General features: G+C 35.3%; 1 protein-coding gene across 16 annotated transcripts in view; it reads right to left on the reverse strand.

The window, feature by feature from the left end:
• SUPT3H (SPT3 homolog, SAGA and STAGA complex component) overlaps positions 1-24473 on the reverse strand; it is a 257371-nt gene that overhangs the window by 46202 nt on the left and 186696 nt on the right. For all 16 annotated transcript variants that reach the window (XM_026683726.2, XM_026683727.2, XM_087949190.1 and 13 more), the window contains 4 exons: positions 6051-6126; positions 3493-3605; positions 2801-2905; positions 609-794 (listed from right to left, as the gene is read on the reverse strand). In XM_026683726.2, the coding sequence (XP_026539511.1) occupies positions 609-794; positions 2801-2905; positions 3493-3605; positions 6051-6126 (480 nt within the window). The remainder of the gene's footprint in view (positions 1-608; positions 795-2800; positions 2906-3492; positions 3606-6050; positions 6127-24473) is intronic.

A 24473-nucleotide genomic window follows, 5' to 3' on the forward strand; every position in this document is an offset into this window, starting at 1 on the left:
CAACAGAAAGAAGACAAACTTTAAAAGACGTAAGGAGGAAACGAAGAATTATACATATTATACTTTCCACTGTGACCCTCACATAATCCTACTCTATCTATGCCTTAATTTGATAGTTTTTCTTTATTTGATTCATATTCTACCTTTCTATTCCAACTAGATTCCCAAGGCAACTTATATCTCAAAACAATCACACACAAAGACTCAAGATAAAAATACTTCAATGAGACAGGAATGTGAAACAGAAACCTGGATCCAAAGGAGAATTATGCTTCAGAGGGGAACTGATGTGCTAGCTATACCTGTCAGCAACTCTTTAAAGGAGATAGAAATTGCAGGCAAAGAGTACCTGATAAGCAGGTCACCATCAGAAGGATCTTTCCTTTAGGTCTATGATTCAAACAGATCCTTAACAGTTACTTTCAAGCATCTTACGGAGTGCCTGACTAGATGGGCTGCAAACCTCTTCAATACTGTGTTTATTAGATGTCACCTGACACTTAAGCATACTGAAAGACCTTTACATTGTACAGATAAGCTTTTCTGGAGGACAGGATACACATTTGGAGGAGCTGAAATATTTGATTATCTCATTAGTTTTAACTTACTTTTTTCTTCTTTCGCTGTTTGACTTTGGAGGAATCTTGTCCAGTGCTGCCATTCCCCATAGTCCCAGGCTGAATTTTCCCAAGGTACTGTGGGCCCATCGATGGCAGGGTGGGTGTTGGTGGGGGAGTATTATCAGGTGAGTCTGGGTTGCTTTTCATATTTGCTGTCTGCCCTAAAATATGCATCTGAAAAAGACAAAATTATTCCTTCGCCTATTGTTCTCTGTGTACATATACCACTCAGTTCCATGTTTTAATGGCAGAAGATGAACATGGTCAGAAACTGGGACATTCCAAGAATTGCAACATTTCTTTCTGGAGCCTGTTCCTTCCCAACCCTCCCCACCTCCAAAATCCAGAAGGATCCAATATAGATAGTTTCTGTTCTTGATAGAGATTATACTTGATTAAGCTTCACTGATGAATCTAAACATATTATAATATACATCCTATAACATACAATTTTAATCCAAATCTTTCTGGTGGAAGTCTAATAGTACTCAGTATATACAATAGTATCTCAAATATACTTTCAGAAATGGTCACTGTTCCTGCCACCAGGTCTTCCATTTCTAAGATAAAATAAGTAGATGTAGGCATAGATGGACTCTAGGAGGTTACTGTATCATAGTAAATAATAATAATTTCACTATTTTTATAATATTATAATAATATTTGGAACAGCTTACATCCTGCAATGATACCTTTAATATCACAAAACATCAGCATCTGCCTATTCCAGGTCTTTGGGAGGGACTCAATAAGTGGACAAATGCAGTATGAACATCTGGTTCACTATGTAATGAATCATAATTTTAGTTTTTTAAAAAACCCTGCTTTGGAACTATCTATATCTAGAAAAAATTGCCTTAATAATCCTTAGGTCCTTGGTTAGGATCTCAATTATTGCATTTTCACCAGTCTTTGACTGTAAATCTAATTACATATTTCCCATTTAAGAGTAATAGTTTTAAAAGAAAGGGTATAGTTTGATTTTTCTTCTCAATCTATTGCAAGGAAGGCCAAAAGATTTGTTTGCAATAAAATAAGTATCAATCTTTTGAAGTATATCAATTCTGAAATTAAAGTTGTAAATGCTAATACAAGTTTTATTATAAAGTTATAGTAACGGAAGCTTGCTAAACTGAATGTGCTCCCCCCCCCATACACACACACACACTTTATCCAGGGATGGGATCCGATCGGTATAACTACCGGTTTTGTTTCTCTGCGTTGCGCATACATGCGCGAGTCGCGCGAGTGCAATTTGCGACCTGCTGAGCTGCCCTGACAGGTGAGCAGCGCTGCGTGGAAGTGCGCAGCGGTTGGAAAAGCCTTTTCCTGCTTTTTCAACTGCAGCTGTGTCACACAAAGCAGCTGCGGTTGAAAAAGCAGGAAATAAAGGTCAGGTAAGAGCCCGGGCGGGTGGGTGGGCCAAAACAGTAGCAGACATAGAACCGGTTCTATGTATGCTCTCTATCTGCTGCTCTTCAGAACTACTGGTTCTACAGAAGTGGACAGAACCGGTAGAATCCCACCCCTGACTTTTATCTATTTGAGAACTAGAGGTCATGTCTAAGATGGCTTCTCAGGTTACATGGCTGCAGTTTTCTTCCTTCTACTCCTCAAGGCTATTTCTACTTCTCTTTACAGTAGGCATTAGCCACACATAGCCCTGATACTTCATATGTGTATGTCCTATGGTGGGCCCAGGAGGAATAAAACATGCTCACTTCTGCAAAGTAGCTATTGAGCAAATGTTTAGCATATACAGTTAGTTCCAATAAAAGAGAATATCTGCAATTGAGGGTTGAACTGTGGAGTCCTTGGTGTCTCTGAACTTGGTTGTTTCTTTGCAGACATTTCATTCCCTGACTAGGTAACATCATCCATTAATTCCTCTTTATAGGTTCATATATATGCAGAAAGATGTGGTGGGAGCCTTTTCAGGAAAAGTGATTTAGACTTAGAGTAGAAGTATCAAACTCACGGCCCATGGGCTGGATGCATCACGCGCTGGCCATGCCCACACCCGGTTTAGCGAAGGGGAAAAAAATGTGAGCCTGACACCCCTCCTTTAGAGCTTCCATAAAAATTCCTATTGACATTTAAGTCCTTGTAATGAAACATAAAGCAAATCTATAAATTATATACCATATTCTGTAAGTTACCAACTTTAAGGTCATATTTACCTCAGCATGATGCTGCTGAATAAAAGTAGCAGATATTGCATGACTAAAAGGGTCACCAGCTTTCGGTATCATGTCTTGCTTGACCAAAAGGGCCAAGTCCACCAGCTAAAGAAAAAATGACAATTTAAAAATGAACAGATGAAAATCTTAACTTGATTGGTTACTAATAAGCACAGGATGCACTGAAAAGGGGGGGGGGGAGTTTTTAATGTTTTGATACAAATTTAGTCCTGGAAAGTATTAGGGGCATGTGTTATTTTCCTTTCTATAAGGATAGTATCTTTCCATATTAATTTGCAATATAGACATGCAAAATGTTCTGTGCACCCACCATCCAGCATGTTTTAGATAGTCCATTATGTAGATTAAACCACACATGGACCTGAAGCAAGCATGTTTTCAGCAGAACTATTTCAAGGTTGGATGAACAGGAGAAAAACAAGCCAATTAGTGGAAGTAAGGTATTTGAAAAACAGGAGGAGAAATGGGCAAGGTGGTTGGATATTCCAGCCTTGAATTTAAGGAAGTGGCATTTGGAGGCTAAGGAGAGGTGGGGAACAAAAGTGTAGGGGAGATCTTGCTAGACTGATTGAGTTCATTATGGCTTCTGTCTATGATTGCCCTCAAATTCAAATGTAACTAAATGGCATCTTCCCCTAAAATCATGAGAAATAATAATATTTTCTCCTTACCTGTGCTACTGTCTCATATGCTAAATAAGCCAGCATTTCCATAGCACTTGCATTTGGTTTTATTTCCATGCTACTACAGTCCAACCAGTCTCGAAATTTGGAGGCTTTTTTGGCTGTATTGGAAAAAAAATAAAATATTAAGCCTGTATCTTCTGATTCCTACTGTTTCTTATGAAGAGTAAGACCTTGTAACCTCTGATGTAAGTGATGGAATCCAACATTCAGGGATACTAAGTTCACTGACAAATGAGTGAGTGAGTGAGTGAGTGAGTGAGTGAGTCATTCAGTCAAATAACGTTACGGCAGCAAATATATCTAACACATCTTCCTCCTATTTTCCCCACAACCACCCTATGAGGTGGGTTGGGCTGAGAGTGACTGGCTTAAGTTCACCCAGCTGACTTTCAGGGATTAAGGCAGGACTTGAACAAACTTTTCAGCGAGAGAGCCAATCATCATCATCATCACCACCACCATCATGTCCTATCCTAAGCACACTGGGCTAAAAGCATACTCCACAATTTTCAGTCTGCAGCTACAATCTCTGCATCCTTCCATTTAAGGTTGATGTTTTTCAGATCTTCCTGAAATGCTTAGCACCACATTTTCTTTGGCCTTCCTCTTTTTCTCCAACCACCTGGTGGTATCCAATTGATTGTGTTTTTTTGCTGGACATTGCTCACTCATGCAGATCACATGTCAGGCAAGGAGCATTCTTCATTCTGTCACTATCTCAGAGAATCTTCAGGAATTACTTCTTTGTAGAATTTCCTTGTTTTGTGACATGGTCCCGATACAAGCTACGAAGAATCATCCTGAGATAATATTGTTGGAATACATTGATCTTATGAATAATTTTTGTTGTAGATTTCCAGAGCTCGCTGGCATAGATTGCAGTCGGTATGGCAATGGAATTAAATAATCTGATCTTTGTTGCTAGCAAAGAAGCTAACAGTCTTAGGCAGCTAAGCAACTACTGTGTTAACACTGTAGTCTCCTGGGTAATGTACCATTGTTTATGCTAAATAAACAATAACTGTCCTTTTTGATAAATGGATATAATAGATATTAAAAGAAATGAACGCTTCCCTATGCTTTAAAATATATTTTAAATATGTTTCTTTTCTTTTCTTTTCTTTTTTTAAAAAAGGTTATTCTGGCATGTTGAAAATAGAAATGGAAACACCATTTACAAAGCATACTGATAAGATCCTGCATTTAGATAGTTTTCAATTCAGAGAGCAGATGATGTGAGGCTCCTGTGAACCTCCTGATTACAAGTCGACTTTGGGGCAGAGGGAGAAGAAGTGAATATCTGAATTTCTGAATGTGGTTTATATCAATATCTGACAATATTTTGATTTATCTCAAAAGACATTTCATTTTTTAACCAAGTCTATGCAATATTTCTCAAGTAAGCAGCTTTGAATTGGATATTTCAAAAACAGCTATTATTTTTATACTAGGTTTTCATTTCTGTGTGTATAAATGAATTCTACTAAGTAACTACAGTATCACAGAAAACAATATGTATTTATATAAGTGTTTTTCCAAGTTCACATTTTCAATACTATTGTCTGAAAGAAATATATAATCAAGGTGTACCCTTGATTATAATTAAAAGGTGCAAAATATGAGGTTATCACATTTTAAGATGAAGAGTTTTCACTTAACTATTTACAGATGCTTAAAATGAACTCAGAAAAAAGCAATGTAACAGCAAAAACACTACTTACAGACCAAACTTCTCTGCTATTTGACATTTATAAAAGACACAATTGTGGATGTGTCATTTATTCTTCACATTGTGATCCTCAAGTGAACCAGTCATTTCTCCAAATCAAAAGCTTGTTATGGAAAACTAGATAAGTGCCTTTCATTTAAAGATTTTGTGCTTTTGTGCTTTCATTTATCACTGGAACACACTGTGCTATTTTGTTGAGTTTTTTTTTTTTTTATGACTCCTTCAGTGTGCTCTTTTTCTCTCTTTGACCTCTAAGCTCTTAACATTACTTGTAGTTATTTTTATTATTGTTTTATGACAAAGACCCTTAATAAAGTAACAGATAATTAAAGTTATGATATTTGGAAATGTAGGGGAACATAGGGTAATTTTATCAGGTAAATTAATTAATAACTGGATAAGATTTAAAATTAATCCCAACATCAGTTATATTTTTCTTTACTACTATTGATGTCATTAACTTGCCATCACATTCTGCTCTTTTTTAAGCAATGAACATGTACAAGAGATTAATACAAGAAGAAATCTTATGAAGGGACTCCCAAATTCATCCATAATGAGACTCACTGAACTTGAATGTACTTTCATGTTCTCTTTAACAGCGTTATGTTTAGATGATGTGCATTTAGTTGGCTTACCAGGAAAATTAAAAGCCTCTGGGGAAAAACAAACAAATGAGAGACAGTGCCATGATTGCAAGTTAGGCGCAAATGGCATTTTTCCCCCTTGTCTTGGCACTAAATGTATTTGCTTTTTAACCACTACCAACAAGCAAAATACTACTTCTGAGAGTAAATTTTTACACAATACTTACAAAAGCTCAACTGACGGCTTTCACTGAATTCTGCATATTGTGCTGAATCCATCACTCGTGCTTGTCTTTCTGCTCTCTGAAAAATGATATAAACTAATAAATAAATACATCACCCAAAACATTAATACAACTCTTTCCTACATTTCTTCATGAATCACAGGATGATATCTCTCTCTCTCATACACACACACACACACACACACACACACTCCTTGAAGCCTTTATTTATTTATTTATTTTACTTCATCAGCTATGAACAAGTTATAATGTAAAAATATATGATTATGACACTACATTGGAGCACCCTATCTTAATCATAATCCTGCCACAATTTGTTTATTATATTAGCAAAATGATAATATGAGAAACCTTGAAAATAATTAAATTAAATCTAAATACTCTTCTGCTATTCATTTATCAGTGCATTATTGTTATTTTTCACCAATAAAAACAGTTCTCTTTGCCTATTTTTTATTTCTACAGTCTGGAACAAAGCAAGAAAACAGAGCAGTGCTCAAATGAAGGATAAAATTATATGTGACTATCTTAAAGTAGGACCTGGAGTCATTATAGCAATAGCACTTAGACTTACAGTGCTTTACAGCCCTCTCAAAGTGGTTTACAGAGTCAGCATATTGGCCCCAACAATCTGGGTCCTCATTTCACCCACCTCAGAAGGATGGAAGGCTGAGTCAACCTTGAGCCTGGTGGGATTCGATTTGCCAAATTGCAGTAGGAGTAGCTTGCAGTACTGCACTCTAATCACTGCGCCACCGAGGCTCCTTATTATGATAAATTAATGGGGGGGGGGGGAGGAAATCTTGCTACATATTAGTCTCTCCCAGTTCTTTTGGAAACTGTTTCCCTCTATATCTGGTGCCATTTTCCACTTTAATCTACCTTTTTTATTCTCACTCTATTCAACTTGATTTGCTGATGCTGCCATCCAGTTTAATTTAATATAATGTGAACATATATGGTTCCTTTTTGTAGATGCTATGACATTACCCTTTCAGATGCAACTTCCAAACAATACAAATGAATACTGTTAACCAAGTCAATAAAGGAGCAAGGAAGAAGAAATTGTTGATCAGAAGAACACTGCTCACAGAACAAATAATTGAACATGAAATGAGTAGCTTCAACTCAGCACTAACTACATTCCACTTGGTTAAGATCAACAATGATGATAGATGATAGTAATGAAAGATTAGTCTGATGTTCATTAAAATTTGACAGAAATCCTATAGTTTTGAAAGGACAAACTAGAATTTGTTAATCTCGTTTCTGTCCTTTCAGTTGTCCCTGTACAGCATGAAGTATTCTGCTGCCATCACCTCCAGTGGACCTTCCTCTCTATTCTCCTAGAGGCAATCATCGTGTTCTACCTCACCTCCACTGGGCTTGCCAACATCACTAAGGAGAGCTGTCTCAAGATCTGTGGTGCAGCAAGCAGCTCCAGAGTTGCTTTCCCATAAGGCCAAGGGAACCAAGCAAGCCGACAACATATTCCCCTGTCCTAAGGTTTCCAGTATGTACACAAGCCAGAAGAAATAGAAATTCACTCTCAAAAAAAAAATAATCCTCCTTGATTATAGGATTGGAGCTTTATAACTCAAAAGCCATGAAGAATATTCAGTATAAAACAAACAGAACTGCTGTTATAATCACAAAAGTCAAATGGTACCTGAGTTAATGAAATATTGCTAAACTGTAAATTTATTGCAAATCGTAAAGGCCCTAAAATTTATTTCATATTTGAAATTTAGCTGATTATGTCCTCTAAAATCCACATAAAATTTAATTAGAAAACAAAGCCGAAAGTATACAATGATATAAACCATCTTAAAATTAGATACAGTCTGAGTCTTCAGCTGAAGCTAACAAAACTTATGTAAGACACTGATTGGAGCTAGGATAAGCTACATCCAAATAAAGAACAGATACCCAAGCAATTCTTGTTATCTTCTTTAATCTTGCATTTTAAAGCACATCCTTCTCTTCTATCCATTAATATGAATGAGTATGTAAGGAGTAGTAGTTTTCAAAGTTATATGAAACATTATTGTGAATTTCCAACTTAACAAGAAAGACTAATTTATACCAAAGGCAGGATTAGATTTCAACCTTAAAAGGGCCTCAAGAGGAAGTAATAATCACATATTTTCTTCTTCCTCCTTCTACCTGAAAAAAATGTTTGTGGAATTTTCTATGAACTACTCTTGAGCTAATCTATGAGGAATGTAGCAAGTTGCACAGAGACTTCAACCAGATGAGAGTTATATAAATGAGAGGTCCATACATATCTAGCCTTCTACAGAAAGTTGTTTTTCTTAATTATTCTTGTCATTCAGTATCCCCTTTGGATTCATGAAAGGATTTAGAATGTTGAGGTTGCAATGGGAATGTATCTATTTCCCAAACAGAAGTTTATTCTTTACATTAAAGTATGTATATGTGTGTGTTCACATGTATATGAATTTTGTTTATAGGTTAATAATATTATATATTATATTCCATATTATATAATAATATATTTTATAATAGCAAAATAGCAAATGCGTTTTTCCTTCCATTTTATGAATTCTGAAAAAGAATATATTGCGGCAGCTGAGCCTTTTGAATGTTTATTTAAACCTGGTTTGGTTATAATTTTCCATAAACCTAAAAAAGGAACTACATATACATTAATTTTACATTAATCTCAATTTCTTAATATGTAAAATTTCAATCTAAGAAGATTCCCTCAAGTAGGTGTTTCAGTGAAGATTTGAAATGCAACCTTACCAAAGTATTTCAGTGTTGACCTAAATCACATCACAGAAATTTATGGAAATAAGCCTAATGGAAGTTGGGCTTTCTAAGTGTATCTCAGAGACAAAGCTGAAGAACACCTATTCTGGAGTTTATTCAAACATGAAAACCAAAATAAAACACACTAAATCAAGGAAAAAATTGCAAGATTTTTGTATATTCCATAAATTATACATTTATTTCTCTCCCAAATAAATGTTTAAAACTATTATGAAGCGTGAAGTTAGAATTCTGAAAACAATTAAGGGAGCATTCATAAATGTGAAAGACTAATCAAGCAAAAGTTTGCACAGCCTTCATGCTATAAAGTTTCACATAGTTTCAAATACTGGTATAACAACACAATTATTCTGATGTTTATCCTAGAGTGCAAGAGAGAGTCCAATGGGATGGAAAGGAAAAATGAATGCAAAGAACATCAACTGTATGTGGATTCATTAGTTTGAGCTTTACTGATAATTTATCCTGTTTCCTAATGAAAGCAAAAAACCTCCCCCCAAAACCCACCATGTCTCTATTAAAAAGCAATCAGATTTGGTATATTGGTGACACTTTAAAGAGCACATTATGTGGGAAAACAAAATAAACATTTACCCTGGCAAATGAAAGTAGGCTTGGGGTTTTGACATGCTTGGCAGGCAAGCAGAATTATATTCACATCAAGCACACAGAAAACCTAATTTAATATTTAAATATTTGCTTAAGTAATACACTACTTTAAAGCAACAGATTAGAAGACACATTTTTATCAAAACTTTTTTTAAATACTCTAGAAAGAATACCCCATTGAAGTAATACATTCAGGTGAGATCAGAGTTTTGATCTCTGTATGATATCGCCTCTGGTTTCAGACAACCAAATAGGCATTTAAGTACACTTCATCAGTCAGCAAGAGCTATTTCAAAACTATCTGCTAATAATCTGCTGAGCATTACAGACTGTAACACTCACCAACAGATTTAAATTTGTAAAATCTCATCAAAGCATTTATGCATTTGAACTCCTGATCCAATTCATTCTGACCAAGAAACACTTTGTATGTTATGATTTATGTTGATTGCTTTTATTAGTATCCTAGTATGATTTATGTTAATTGCTAATTTGGTATCCTATGAGTATCACTGAGTGTTGGATCTTGTGATTTATGATGATTGTATTTTATGATTATGATCATGATTTATCACTTGTTGCTTGTATGTACACTGAGAGCTTATGCACCGGAGACAAGTGTGTCCAATCACACTTGGTCAATAAAAAATTCTATTCTATTCTATTAAAAAAAGAACCCAAAAAATCATATTCCAGTGAGGCCAGTAAACAACTCTTAAATATGTGTAGTATTTGAAAAAAATGCACTTTATTTTGAATTTTCAAATTCCTTTCCTTTTTATTTTCTATTAGCAAGCTCTATAGACCAGGAGCTTGTTATCTTAGATCGCAATCTATTACTTGTGATGACATTAGCTTTGGCCCACCGTAATTTACAAGGTACAGTAATACATTCATTAGATATAAAGATGTCAAAATATTCTGTCACTTCACATGGATTGACTAGGTTTATGGACTGGACAATGTTCCATGTGTCCACCAACCAATCTAAACATTGATTTTTGTCAGTACAGAGAAAAGAAGACTGATCTATACTTACAGCAAGCCAGAATAGAGTAGTGGTTGCCATAAAATTTCTACAATAAGAATTTTATTTCTTTTGCTTTTCTTATTCCTTTAAAGGAACATATTTCTAGCAAAAGGCTGTCCAGAAAAGAATTTAGAATAGAATATGATCAAAAATTCCTTTTTTCTCCTTCCAATTTTCTCAAATACTTTTCTTTAAGTTCCCATCTATACATGTTTTTTTTAAATTGAGCTGAGTAGAAATGGAGGAATATACAAATGGAACAGCTGTAAATTTATATTACACTATCAGCAATCATATTCTCTCTCTTTCTGTGTCTCTTGACACACACACAACCCTATCATCAGTCCATCTGAGTAGCCAGTATTCAATTTAATTCCATTTAAATTTTCCTCCATCATCATCATCATCATCATCATCCCTAACCTATGGTCACAAGCCACGGTCATCCACATCTTCAAAAAGGGAGACCCTAGTTGAAAATTACAGACCAATCTCCTTATGCTGCGTCACCTGTAAAGTCATGGAATCAATTATTAATCAATCCATTATCGTCCACTTAGAGACAAACAACCTACTTTCTAATAAACAATTTGGTTTCAGAAAAAAAACTATCCTGTAATCTGCAACTCTTACACTGCAAAAACATATGGACTACACAACTCGATCAGGGAAAAACAATAGACACAATCTACATATACTTCTGTAAAGCCTTTGATTCAGTGGTACATGACAAACTACTCCTAAAACTAAAATCTTATGGTATCTCTGGACAACTGCATAACTGGATAGAAGCATTCCTGTCAAATAGACAACAAATGGTCAAAATTGGGAGTGTCCTGTCAAATTCTGTACCTGTCAATAGTGGTGTCCCCCAAGGCAGTATTCTAGGACCAACTCTCTTCATACTCTAGATAAATGACCTCTGTGATCATATTAAGAGCAACTGCGTTCTCTTCGCTGATGATGTAAAGCTGTTCAATACCACAGACAATACTGCTACCCTTCAAACAGATCTTGACTATGTATCAGAATGGTCAAACAAATGGCAACTTCAAATTTCAACAAATAAATGCTCTGTCTTACATATTGGCAAAAAAAATCAGAAAATAAAATACAAGCTGAATAGTCAAGAGTTGATGATCCAAGCTCTGTAAAGGACCTTGGAGTACTCATCTCTAATGATCTAAGTGCTAGAGCCCACTGTAACCAAAAAGGCATTAAAAGTTGTTAACCTAATCCTACCTAGCTTTTTCTCTGGTAATATTACACTACTAACTAGAGCATACAAAACATTTGCTAGATCAAGTCGAATACAGCTCATCAGTCTGGAACCCACATTACATATTTGATATTAGCACAGTTGAGAAAGTCCAGAAATATTTCACAAGAAGAGTTCTCCACTCCTCTACTCATTGCAGAATACCTTATGCCACCAGACTTGAAATTCTAGACCTAGAAAACCTTGAATTACGGCGTCTTCGGTCTGATCTAAGTATGGTATATAAAATCATACATTGCAATGACTTACCTGTCAATGAATATTTCAGCTTCAACCATAACAACACAAGAGCACACAATAGATACAAACTTAAGGTTAACCGCACCAAACTTGATTGCAGGAAATACGACTTCAGCAACAGAGTGGTCAATGTCTGGAATACTCTACCTGACTCTGTGGTTTCTTCCCCAAACCCCAAAAACTTTAACCTTAGACTGTCTACTATTGACCTCACCCCTTTCCTAAGAGGTCTGTAGGGGGCACGTATAAGCGCACCAACGTGCCTACCAACCCTGTTCTATTGTTTCTTTTTATTTTTATTTTATGTACCCATTTCATGTATTCATAACAATGTATATACTTATACCTATTATCTTATAAGTGACTGACAAATCAAAATAAATAAATAAAAAATATTCATGTCATTATCCCTGATGTATCAGCTCTCTTAAAAACTGGAAATAAATGCAAAGTTCGTCATTCAACTAGATTCTCCATATTTGTAGTTTTTAATGTAAAAGACTTCTGCTTCCTCTTTTCCCAAATATGAGTAAATGTAAATATGACTTGTGACCCTTGATTTATCCAGACATTTTTACCATGTTTTAATCAGCAGTTTAGGAATACAGATTATACTGAATGTTACTAACTAGAAAAATGTTTGTAATAAAGCATTCAGATTATTTCTAAAGGCAATATGAGTAATTATTTTGTTTTCTAATGTCTTACTGAAAAATAAAATGCATTATAAAATGCATTATTCCTGTATCTTTGAAAATTTACAATATTTGAAACAGACATTTAAACTGTTGTAACAGCATAAAACATCTGTAGCAGTATATTGATCTAGGGGTTTGTTAAAACAGATCATGCCAAACCAATCTTATGTCATTCTTCAACAAAGTGACTAAATTAGTAGACCAGCGAAATACTGTGGACATAATATATTTGGATTTCAGCAAGGCATTCGAAAAAGGAGACCACCACCTACTTCTTAGTAAGTTAGAAAAAAGTGGAATAGATAGCATCACCACTAGATGGACTCGCAACTGGCTGACAAACCGCACTAAACGAGTAGTCCTTAATGGGTCTAAGTCTACATGGAGGGAAGTAGGCAGTGGGGTGCCACAAGGTTCTGTCTTAGGCCTAGTACTCTTCAATATCTTCATTAACAACTTAGATGAGGGAATAGAAGGGGAGCATACCAAATTTGCAGATGATACTAAGCTGGCAGGAATAGCTAACACCCAAGAAGATAAGCTCAAGATCCAGATGGATCTTGACAGACTAGAATACTGAGCCATATCTAACAAAATGAAATTCAATGTAGAGAAAAGTAAAGTCCTACACTAAGGCAAGAAAAACCAAAAGTACACATATAGAGTGTAACTGTGAGAGGGATCTTGGAGTCTTAGTGGACAACCAGCTAAATATGAGCCAGCAGTGTGCAGCAGCAGCCAAAAAAGCTAATGCAATCCTAAATTGCATTAACAGAGGGATACAATCAAGATCAAGTGAGGAACTAATACCACTCTATAAAGCCTTAGTAAGACCACACCTTGAGTACTGCATCCAGTTTTGTTCACCACATTATAAAAAAGATGTTGAGACTCTAGAAAAAGTACAGAGAAGAGCAACCAGGATGATTAGGGGACTGGAGATTAAAACATATGAAGAATGGTTACAGGAACTGGGCATGGCTAGTCTAGTGAAGAGAAGGATTAGGGGAGACATGATAGCAGTCTTCCAATATTTGAGGGGCTGCCACAGAGAGGAAGCGGTCAAGCTATTTTCTAAAGCACCTGAAGGCCAGACAAGGAATAATGGATGGAAACTGAACAAGGAGAGATTTAACCTGGAAACAAGGAGAAACTTTCTGATAGTGAGAACAATCAACCAATGGAACAGCTTGCCCTCGGAAGTTGTGGGAGCACCATCACTTGAGACTTTCAAGAAGAGATTGGACTGCCATTTGTCAGAAATGGTGTAGGGTCTCCTGCTTGGGTGGGGGGATTGGACTATAAGGTCCCTTCCAACTCTGATTATCTGTTATCTGTTAATTTAGAAAAATGAGAACATGCATGATTTATTAATTTATTATCTGGAACAAGGATAATTTCCTTTATACAAAGTAGATCTGATTAATAGGAATGTTAAAAGCAGGTACATGTAAAGTATGTACAAAACTACACTGGTTATTTTTTTATTATGTTAAAAGTTGTTACATAAAGGCCTTTAAAGGATTTTCATATAAAGTTTTAAAATTTCCTTGAAATATATGCTTTGATTTTGTACATATGGGCTATTAAATTAACACTTTTTAAACTAATTAAAAGTATTTAAAAAATTGAATAAAACTTGATTTCATTGAGGGCCGTATCAGGGTTGTGTTTGACTTCGGACCAGGGGTGGGGAGGTGGGAGGGCATGGCCAACTCAATGTCACTCATGTTGGGGGTGCCTGTGGTTGCCTGAGTACTTTTCCAGTAAAAACAGAGCTTGGGAGGACTGCATGTGGTCCTCCTGAGCTCTGTTTTTGCTGGCAGAGGGTTGCAGGAGGCCGTCACAGTAAAAAAAGACCGCACGCAGCCCTCCCAAGTTCCATTTTCGCTGGCAGAGATACCACAGACTGGTCCTTCATTGTTTCCAGGGTGGCCCTGTGGGCCAGATCTAAGCAACCTGTGGGCCAGATTTGGCCCACGGGCCTTGAGTTTGACACCCTTGGTGTAGATCATATGGATGATTTCGACATTTCTCCCCTCAGAAGACAAACAATGGAAAAAACTCTCCAGTTAAATTAGCAAGGAGAGAGCTGAAGCCGATACTGCCAACTAGCAACTGTTTTGTAATCTTGGGAATGAGTGACACTCACATTCTCATGTAAAAGTACTTTCTGGATTAGAGTTGTAATTTAGCCTCCTCACCAGCTATTGTAATGGGTCAATAAGAAGCTTTCTAGTGATATAGCAATGTTCCTGAATGAGGCTAAAAATACTGGGTCCATTTTTCTGCAAATTTTGGGCCTTTGGAATGGGCATTAGGACTGGTATTCAAACTCACAACATCCAACTTAAATCATTTTGCCTTTAAATTCTGGCAGCATAACTTTGAATCCACTATAACTTCAAAAAAGGTGCTGGGGAAAGAGGCATATGCAGCTCAACACTGTTCCTTGTGACTGATCCTTTGATTTTGAGGTGTGTGTGTGGTTAAACTGTCTTTCTACAATCAATCTGAGACAACTTTGCAATTATAGGATATAAGACCATTAGCATTTGTACAAACTCACATGGTTGGCATATATAAATATTTTTTAATTATTTCAAAGCGGATGTAATATGTACATCCTTTTTCTTTTTCCAAAAAGTTGTTTGATATGGTTTGCATAAGGATTTCCATTACCAGACGCTGTGTGTAGCACATTACAGATGTCTGCAGCCTGCAAGTATCAACAATGCTTTGAATAACACCCCCAGTATAACAGTCCTCTTGTCATTGGTGTTGCATATTATAGCAGTGGAATCCCACACAAGTGGATGAACAGACTTTAAATAATACCATCTGACATTGGGGAGTGGGGGCAGGAATAGAAATCTGACAAAGGATTGGAAATGGTTGTTAGCCATGGGAAATAGGATCCAGGCCACTGGGGAGAGGCTCATCCTTCTTTCCTTTGATCAGACCAAACTATACTTTTAAATATTGTTTCCTACAATTCATGGGAAAAGATTTTACCATCATTTAAACGCTACTTAAGGAGCTATTGCCATTCTTTTTTGCAAATTGATTTCAAAGTAATATTTTCTGAAGAATATCCTAACTCACTTAAAATTGTTCCACACAGTGTACAGGTTATGCTAGAAGCAGACAAAAACCACGTACTAATATCAAAAAAGGATAAATACATGGATTCAGGTTGCCCATGTTAGCTATGGTCTTATTATTCACAATTTTGTGAAACTGAGATTGATAATTACAAGCAAGATCTCTAAATACAGGTAAATGTTTTTACATATTGTATTTGCAGTGTTGCTCTTTTTTGCCAGCATGCAAATTGGTGAAGTTTTTATGCATATGCAAAGTATGGTTGTTAAGGATAAGGCCATCCATGCAATGTGTTTGCATTTTCTCCTCCTTCTCATTTGGTTATGGTAGGCCTTGGTCACAAGGATCCACATGACTTCTTTAGGAAATGGCCTTCTTCAGAGAAACTTGCTCACATTTTGCTTAGTTGTTATAGCTGGTCAACTGGGAGCACTAGCATTCATTGGGGCATTTAGAGCATATCACTTGATGCTAGTGCTGTCTACTTGTTCACAATGATCTCTTGATCATGCCATTGAATGCTATTGCAATCTCAATAAATAGCTGCTGAGGCCAAGCGAGGAGGGGGGGAGGAGGAGGAGGAGAAAATACAGGTTATCTATGCAGACAACTGCCATGAGTGAAGAGTGAAAAATACTTGTGGAAGAAAGGGAAGGTCACAAGTGCCAGAAGTAATCCCCCAAGATTACTTTCCATAAACTCATGATATTGTTATCTGTACTGCAGTTTCTTTATCTGTGATTTTATGCTAAGATGTGCATTCTCTGCATAACAAGAACCATGTTGTGAGGAAGCTGAGGAAGAAACAGAGAGGACCTCTAGGCATAAACATCCTACAAATAGGAGTTTGTTAGTAGCTTATCTCATAAATGGCAGGTTACTCCAGGCTCAAAAAGTCTTGGAAGTACAGATTGAAGATATGCAGAAGGATTTATGCTTAATGAACAAAATAATGATATATTATTGCTATTGTTCCTACATTTTTCAAGATTCTGCCTTTTACTCCTAATTCTTGCATTAAAACTCCTTACTGAAGTCTGGGTGATTCTTGTTTCGCAGTATGGACCTTACACGTACATACAAAACCATTTAAAAAAAATCATGTGGTGGAATCCCTTCCCATGTTTATATTGTTGGTGAAAAGAATAGAATAGAATAGAATAGAATAGAATAGAATAGAATAGAATAGAATAGAATAGAATAGAATAGAATAGAGAATAGGAATAGAGTATGTGGCCAAATATGATTAGTCATGCAAGGAATTCGCCTCCGATCAGAAGCTCTCAGTGTATATGCAAAGCATTATCATAATAATACTGATAAGAGGAAGTAATAAAGATGAGAAGGATAATAATAATGGTACAGCCATACAACAAGGGTAAATGTACCTCGACATTAGACAGTATTATAATTAAGTGTTCAGCAGTGTCCTATAGCAGCTTCCCAAGGGGAAGAGACCTTACTATGTGAAATGTTCCTATGTTGACAACTTACAACTTAAAAGTTTAATAAGGTGGATTTAGAAAACAATCTCTCGTTCATTGCTTGAATGAGTGTAAGCCATACTGTATGAGATAATGGGGATGAAGACTGTTAACTTGGTGTTGTTTCATCATAAATCATTTAATGTGTAAGGAAGACTTTGCGTGTAACTGCAGTACTTAAGTTACCTTGAAGGAAGTTTCATTGGACACTCTGGAGTTTATATTCATATAAACCAATCTAAAATTAAAGTGTGACAGAGCATTTAAATGAAACATTTGTTTGTCTGTTAGTCTGAGAAGACTTCTTGCATAATGGAATTTCCTATTGCTTTATTCTTCTTTGTTGTCTGTATTTTTCTTCTGTTATGAAATGCTGCTCTTTCAGTGGAAGAAAATAATTGGGCACCATACTGAAGTATCTAGTTTAAATACTTTAATTTATATCAATCCAGTTATAAGTTGGGATACTAATGTTTGTGTTTTTAGGTTTTTCAAGAAAAAAAAACACAGAAAAAAACTCAGTTCATAAAATATAAAATGCAGATTTAGGAGGGAAAAACGATGGGAGGAAATTAAGTGGTAAGTACTCTGGATATCAAGTAATAACATTCCATGCAAGACAGGCAATCGCAGGTATTAATTGTTCACAGTTAACCTCAGCTAGACTAGTACAAATATCTCATAATTATTCATCAAAATATTGGAACGGGTTTCAATCAGAAAGGATTTCTTTTCATATTTAAAGTACACTTGTGAAAAAGTTGTGCCTTACTGGAAGACAATATTAAAGGAAGTTGGAATAATAACTGAAGAAAAGATGTAATGTTTTCTAGAGCTGGGATTATTACATATTTTGGGGAGATAACTAAAAAGAAACTTATTGTATTCTTACTCTGGCCTGATGAATTAATAATTGATCAAAATATGGAAAATGTAATTAGTTCAAATTGGCATACCAAGAAATGGTCAACTGCTTTAAGGAAACATTGATACAATTTAAATAATGACTTTTCAGTGGGATGAATCATATTTTAATTTATATTTCTTTTTATCTGCAAAAATTATATACCGAATACTGAAACTCTAGAAATAATAATTCTTACTTTGGTAAGTTTAGGGATTTATGTAAACTATGAATGAAAGTTGAAATAAGATATTATAATCCATTCTTCTTTCTTTCTATTGGATGTTGTAAGTTAAAAAAATTTTTTTTTAAAAAAAGTATTTAACTAAAAGCTATCCTTAACCTTAGGTTGGCAGTTTCCATTGGAACAAGTCCCACGGAACCAAATGTTCCTTCAGGGAGAAAACACATTCTGATTTCTTAGCACACAGTGGCAAAACAAAACAAAAACTCTTTAAACTCCATTGTAAACAACAGCAATAAAAAAAACTTAACAGAATGTACACTTCTGTTATGAACAATGTAATGGGATTTTAAAAAATAGGAACTGCAGACAATAATAGGAGAAAATAAATGATCAATTGAGCCCCAAAGTCTCCCTCTACCACTCTTAAGATCAGGTTGACAAAATTTTGAGGATGGGAAAAGTGGTCCCTACTCAGAACATTACTGGCTGCTAAGATAATACGGACAGTGGGACATTCCTTAATTAGGAGACCACTGAACTTCTTAGAAAAGTGTAGAAGGGATAAGTGTTTGCACAATTATACCTGCAGAATAAAAAATACCTATTCTGTGATGTTTTATTAGAAATGAAGAAAGATTTCCTTACATGAAAACAAAAATAGAAAATCCCACTTGAAAGTTAATGGACTGTTTCTGTAAAAAAAAAAAAAACACCTGTAATTCTTTCAGAGGCCTGATATGCCAAAATGAAACTTTCTCTTCATCATAATAGAATAGTGGATTTTGAAACCTTCTACCCTGTCACTGTGGGATTTGGAGATCTGGTCCTGTCTAAATAGCAGTGGCATGCCAGTGTTACATATAATTCATAATTTCCTTGTTCTGCAAGTGAAGTTAACTGACCAAAGAGCAAAAGTGAAATTTCTTGTGAACATTTAAAATCTATGCTGAATTCAAACAGAAAAAGATGTAGTCAGTTTTCTCATGGTACAGGCATAATACAGTTCTGATAAAAATGCAGACAGTTTTGAGACTTGATTAGGAACTTTCAACACACACCTCTTTACAAATTCGAAAGGTTATCCCATGAGCATAGTAAGAATTTAGTTGAGATTCCAAACTAGAAATACTGTTCTGCAGAGGATTGGTAAGTAAGTTTCACCGGCCTGCAATTGTTCCTTTTCCTAGCAGCTGCGGGGTACCACAAACCACTACTTTGTCCCTCGTGCAACTTACATTTATATTAAACTGTTACGTGTGATTATGAAAGGATTAGGATTCACTACAACACTCCATTCTAATATACACACAGAGGAGTTAAATGTGGCTGTATTTAATTAAAATGGAAGCCCAGGTGTAGTGGTTGATTGAATAGGCTGAAGTAAAATCCTGACAAGATTATCCTAGTAATGGGCACTTTATATGTCTGCCAACAGAGAACACTACATGTTCTACTTGGGACTAAATTTCCTGAACAGTATTGTCTGAAGAGTTGCAGAGAGCACAGTGTGACCATCTGAAGGGCTACCAAAGTCTGTCCAGTAATGCTATGATAGCACTAGGGAAGAAGGGTATTCAAACATTTTTTAAGAAGTAGGGTAGAAATAAGAATTCACTCTGGGAGGCAAATAATTTCAATCCTCACCGTAAAACTCCCCATATCTCCCCCCCACAGCATTTTGAAGAAATTAAACCAATATAGACAATTTTTGTCTCTGTCTTTGAATCATTTGTTTAATAAATACTTTTAATATTTAACATTACTGTATAAGCTAAATTTATGAATTTAACCAATCATAAATTTTCATTTGGGTTGAATTGTTCTTTGTCTATATATTGACAATAATATATTGCATTATTTGATTCCATCTGTAGATTCTCTCTCTCTCTCTCTCTCTCTCTCTCTCACACACACACACACACACACACACACACACATTTAACATTAAATATAATATCTAATCATATTATATAGCTGCCTGGCCTGACATGTTCATAATAAGAGTTTTAAAATCTTACATTCTGTGTAATGTACATTCTGTATTTGATGAAAAGCTCCTGAATACATTGGCAGATTCTGGACATACTTAATAATTAGAAGCACAAACACTGGCTGTCTAGTACATCTTCTCAGGAGCCTGACCATTAGAGTAGGCAAAGGAATTCTTCTGCTGTTCACAACACTCATTGTCCAGTAACTAATGTTAGCAATGTTTAAAAGTATTAGGAAAGGAGACGTTTATAACCCGTTCTTAGGATAAATTTTGCAAAAGCTTCTAAAAAATCAGAGATTTACCTTTGAGACATCTCCAAAAAGAACCTCATATCAACTTTGGTTGGCAAGAAGCCTATTTGGGAAGGATATTTTCATCTATTAAAAGTACTGGCCTTCCATTGTTTTTTCAAATAAGAAATGTACTATGAAAGCAGTTTAGTGCCTGTGGTGCTGAATTATTGCTATATAACACTCAAGAGCGGGAAAATTATTCCTAAACTAGAAGGCAAAGTGACAGATGAATAGTGTGCTTTTTAAACCTGAGAGAATAACTCCTGAAATGCAGCATTCAGAATGCAATATTGTTTGTGCATCAGTTCAGATTTTTTTCATCACAGGGTTTTTCTTCCTGTGTATAGTGATGGTAAGTAGATAAGCTCCCCATTATAAAAATATTTGGCAGCAAATAATTTTATTTAAAAGAAAAAAAATAAATGACAATATTTTGAAAAAATTAATATACTTTCTACTAAAATAAGAGAGTATAATGTATTGACTTTATGATCCTGTTTTCTTTACTTTATCATAACATATCAAACATACGTTGGTCAAAGAACCTTTCTGTACAAAGCAGATCCATGGCTACAAATCAGTGTTGAGCAGATGTGCTTTGACAATTCTATTCAGGATCTGAAAAATATTCCTGACCCAACCTGGGTTGCTCCAAGGCTAATTCATTCTAATATTTCTGGGATCAGAAATAGATTCCCTTTAATCTCTTCTATGTAGAAAAAACATAAATGGCAAAGCAGCTGAAATATTTCTGTTTTTTCATCCAAATAGGATGGCATTCAAAACATAATTAAACTATTATGAGGCAATACAGATTTCCAAACTCCACAGATATTGGTGGAAAAGGCTTTTAGCTACAATTCTTTGAAATATGATTTCTCAATATAAGGAAAATGCTTTTTGCTTTCTTCTACAAAGGAATGAAATTTACAAGAAATGTAGATCATTGATAATGACACACATTACATTTCACTGGAATTGTACTGAAAACCTTTGAGGTATTTGTTAAATGCATTTTTAAAAACTCAATTTGAAAGATTGGAAATAAACTTTGCCAGTGAAGATTCATGGCAAACTACACATCCCTGAATAAGCGGGAATGCAGAAGCCATACAGTTAACTGTGGCTTGCAAAGTCTCTCCAGAAAAAAATAAAAAAATGTGAGATCGCTCACTGGTTCTGCAGACAACTGCTCCTCATTAGTAGATTGCAGGATCTGAGATTTTTACAGTTGGCTTGAGCTGAGCAGCTGAGAGTTGAGGGATTTCAACCAAGCTCACACAATAATACAGCTTAGAGTATATGGACATGCTGGAACATTGGACTAATGATCCAAGTGGATCTGAAATAAGATTTTGAAATTAATTTTATATATCCTTCCCATGGAAAATACTGTTGTTTTGAATTCTTTAAAAAAACATGATAGGATGGAACTTTGGAGAATTGGTCCTGGAGGGAAGCAAAAGAAACTAACCAATACAATTAAGGATATGTAAGATGATGTATTGTTGGCATTTAACTCTGCATGAACTGTCAAAGATGTATAAGAGAATATTAAATGTATATTGGAAATGCCAACAATTTGAAATGACCTTTTATCACCTGTGGTGAACATGTAAGAAAGCTAAGACTTACTGGAAACTGATAAGACTGGAGCAGACTCAGCAAAAAGCAATGGGGATCATCAGAGAACAGAAACGCAAGTTGTCATGAGACTAAAAAATTAGAATTATGTAAGTTTGAGAAAAAATGACAGGTGATGGAATAGTATCGTATTTTTCAAATACCTGAAGAAATGTTGCCCAGAAGAAGGGGATACTTTTTTTTCTATTATCCCAAAGTACAAGTCAAAAAATAAGGACTGAATGTTAGAAAAGTTCTATTTGGATGTTTTACCCACTGTTCAATGTTGCAAAATTCATTGTCCACTACGTTAGCAATCAGCCTTCAACTCATAGCTAAACTTAGTCATTTATCGTGCACCTTTTCTAAACTGACATTTTATCACAATACCATTAACCTCTATCAATTCATACTTTCTCCAATGAATTGTTGAAGAGCAAAATATCTGATCTGCTACTCCCTGTGTGATGTCAAATTGCACTTTATCTTCCTGTTACTTTTTATGTTTTTTTTTAAATTAAAATTCTACCAAAACCTCTCCAGGCATACTTAACAAACTAATTGTGCTGATTTTTTTTACATGTAGTTGTGCTACTTTCCTCTTTCTTGTCAGACTTACCATGTAGACCAAACAGAAAACACAATCAGATGAACTGACTCTATTTATTATAAAGCTACGTTAATAGAATCTTAACAAGTCTAAAAATACAATTCTCCCCCACCTTCTTGACAGCGCAAGACATTAGGGAAAGTCTCTTCTGAGCCTGTTGCCCCACCCATTATCCAGCTGAAGCTATGGTGTCTCTTATGACTGTTCCCTAGTCAGCATCTTTTGGCCCTATCCCCCAAGGTCTTGCCCACATTTCACTGCATTCTACAGAATACGAATAACGTTTTTCTATTTAACAGATAAAATTCCAAATAGCCCATTCACTTTTATCTAGTCTTATAACTATCCATGCATTCATGTTAATGAAGATAATAATAGTTAAGGTATTATTTTGCAAGCCAATATTTTGTTCCCCACATTCCTACAATCTGGGTGCATATGCTGTGTACATTACTTTTTATTTAAAATATTTATTTAAAATAACTTCAGTTGATTTGCTTTTTCTGTTTATCCAATAAGCAACATTTCAAATTAATTAGTACCAAACTAAATAACCAAGCTACAGTATATGCTGCTTATTAGGTACTTTGCAAAAGAAAAAAAAAATAAACAAGAAGTGTACTAAAGTGTATCTCCTATGAAAATTTTATATTGATAAATCTTTCATTAGTAGGGATAGCACTTGAAAACACGTTTGGGGCAACACTGAGTTAGATTGTTGCCAAAGATTTTATTTTCATACACCTTACTTTAGACCCAATGGCGCTGATGTTTACAATGTAAACTGATGGGATATACTATTAAATTAAAGCAAGGATCTCCAAAGATTTATATTACATTTTCTTCATTTATATATATTTTCAAGTTTAGATCGGAACATTTAATTAACAGAAAAGGTACTTTATAATGACCTAAGCATAGTAGCCCTAGCAAGTAATTGATTAAACTACTTTTTTCAATCCAGATAAATTCAGTTTATTTCATTAATATACCACAGTTTAGATACACCACATAATAGTCATCACAGTTTTGATTATTTTTATTAGTGACAGAAATATGTCTCACTGTGTGGGGAAAATAAAGGCCAAAGTGGGTGATAGAAGGGGTGATAGAAACACTTAGGCTCCTAAACGGGGAGAATGGCTCCAACAGACCCCAGGAACAACATCAGAGCTGTCTGTCTAGAAGGGTGCAGCACTAGGAACAGCTAAGATCCTGCACAGAATTCTCGCCCTATAAGGGTGAGCAGGGTATGAATGTGGGAATGTATGTACAGTATACATGTTTTTATGTATGTATGTAAAAACTCCCTTGGAAATAAAAAGGGATGAAACTGTAATTTTTAAATTAAAATTTCACAAAGACAATTTAAAGATGCAGAGTAAACAATATTTGTTTTCTGTATAACTCATAACTGAAACCATACTGCCAAACAATCATATCCTGTTTGGGCCATAATGACATCAGAAATCCATGTTTATCATTTGCTTTGGACAACTTAGCATGTTTTTGGCCCAGGGCAAAGTGGAAATAAAACCATTTGCAGCTGGCCAA

This window comes from Notechis scutatus, chromosome 1 (genome assembly GCF_049901735.1).
Source record: "Notechis scutatus isolate UNSWTSFEM ecotype Mainland chromosome 1, rNotScu1.2, whole genome shotgun sequence".
Classification (NCBI taxonomy): Eukaryota; Metazoa; Chordata; class Lepidosauria; order Squamata; family Elapidae; genus Notechis; species Notechis scutatus.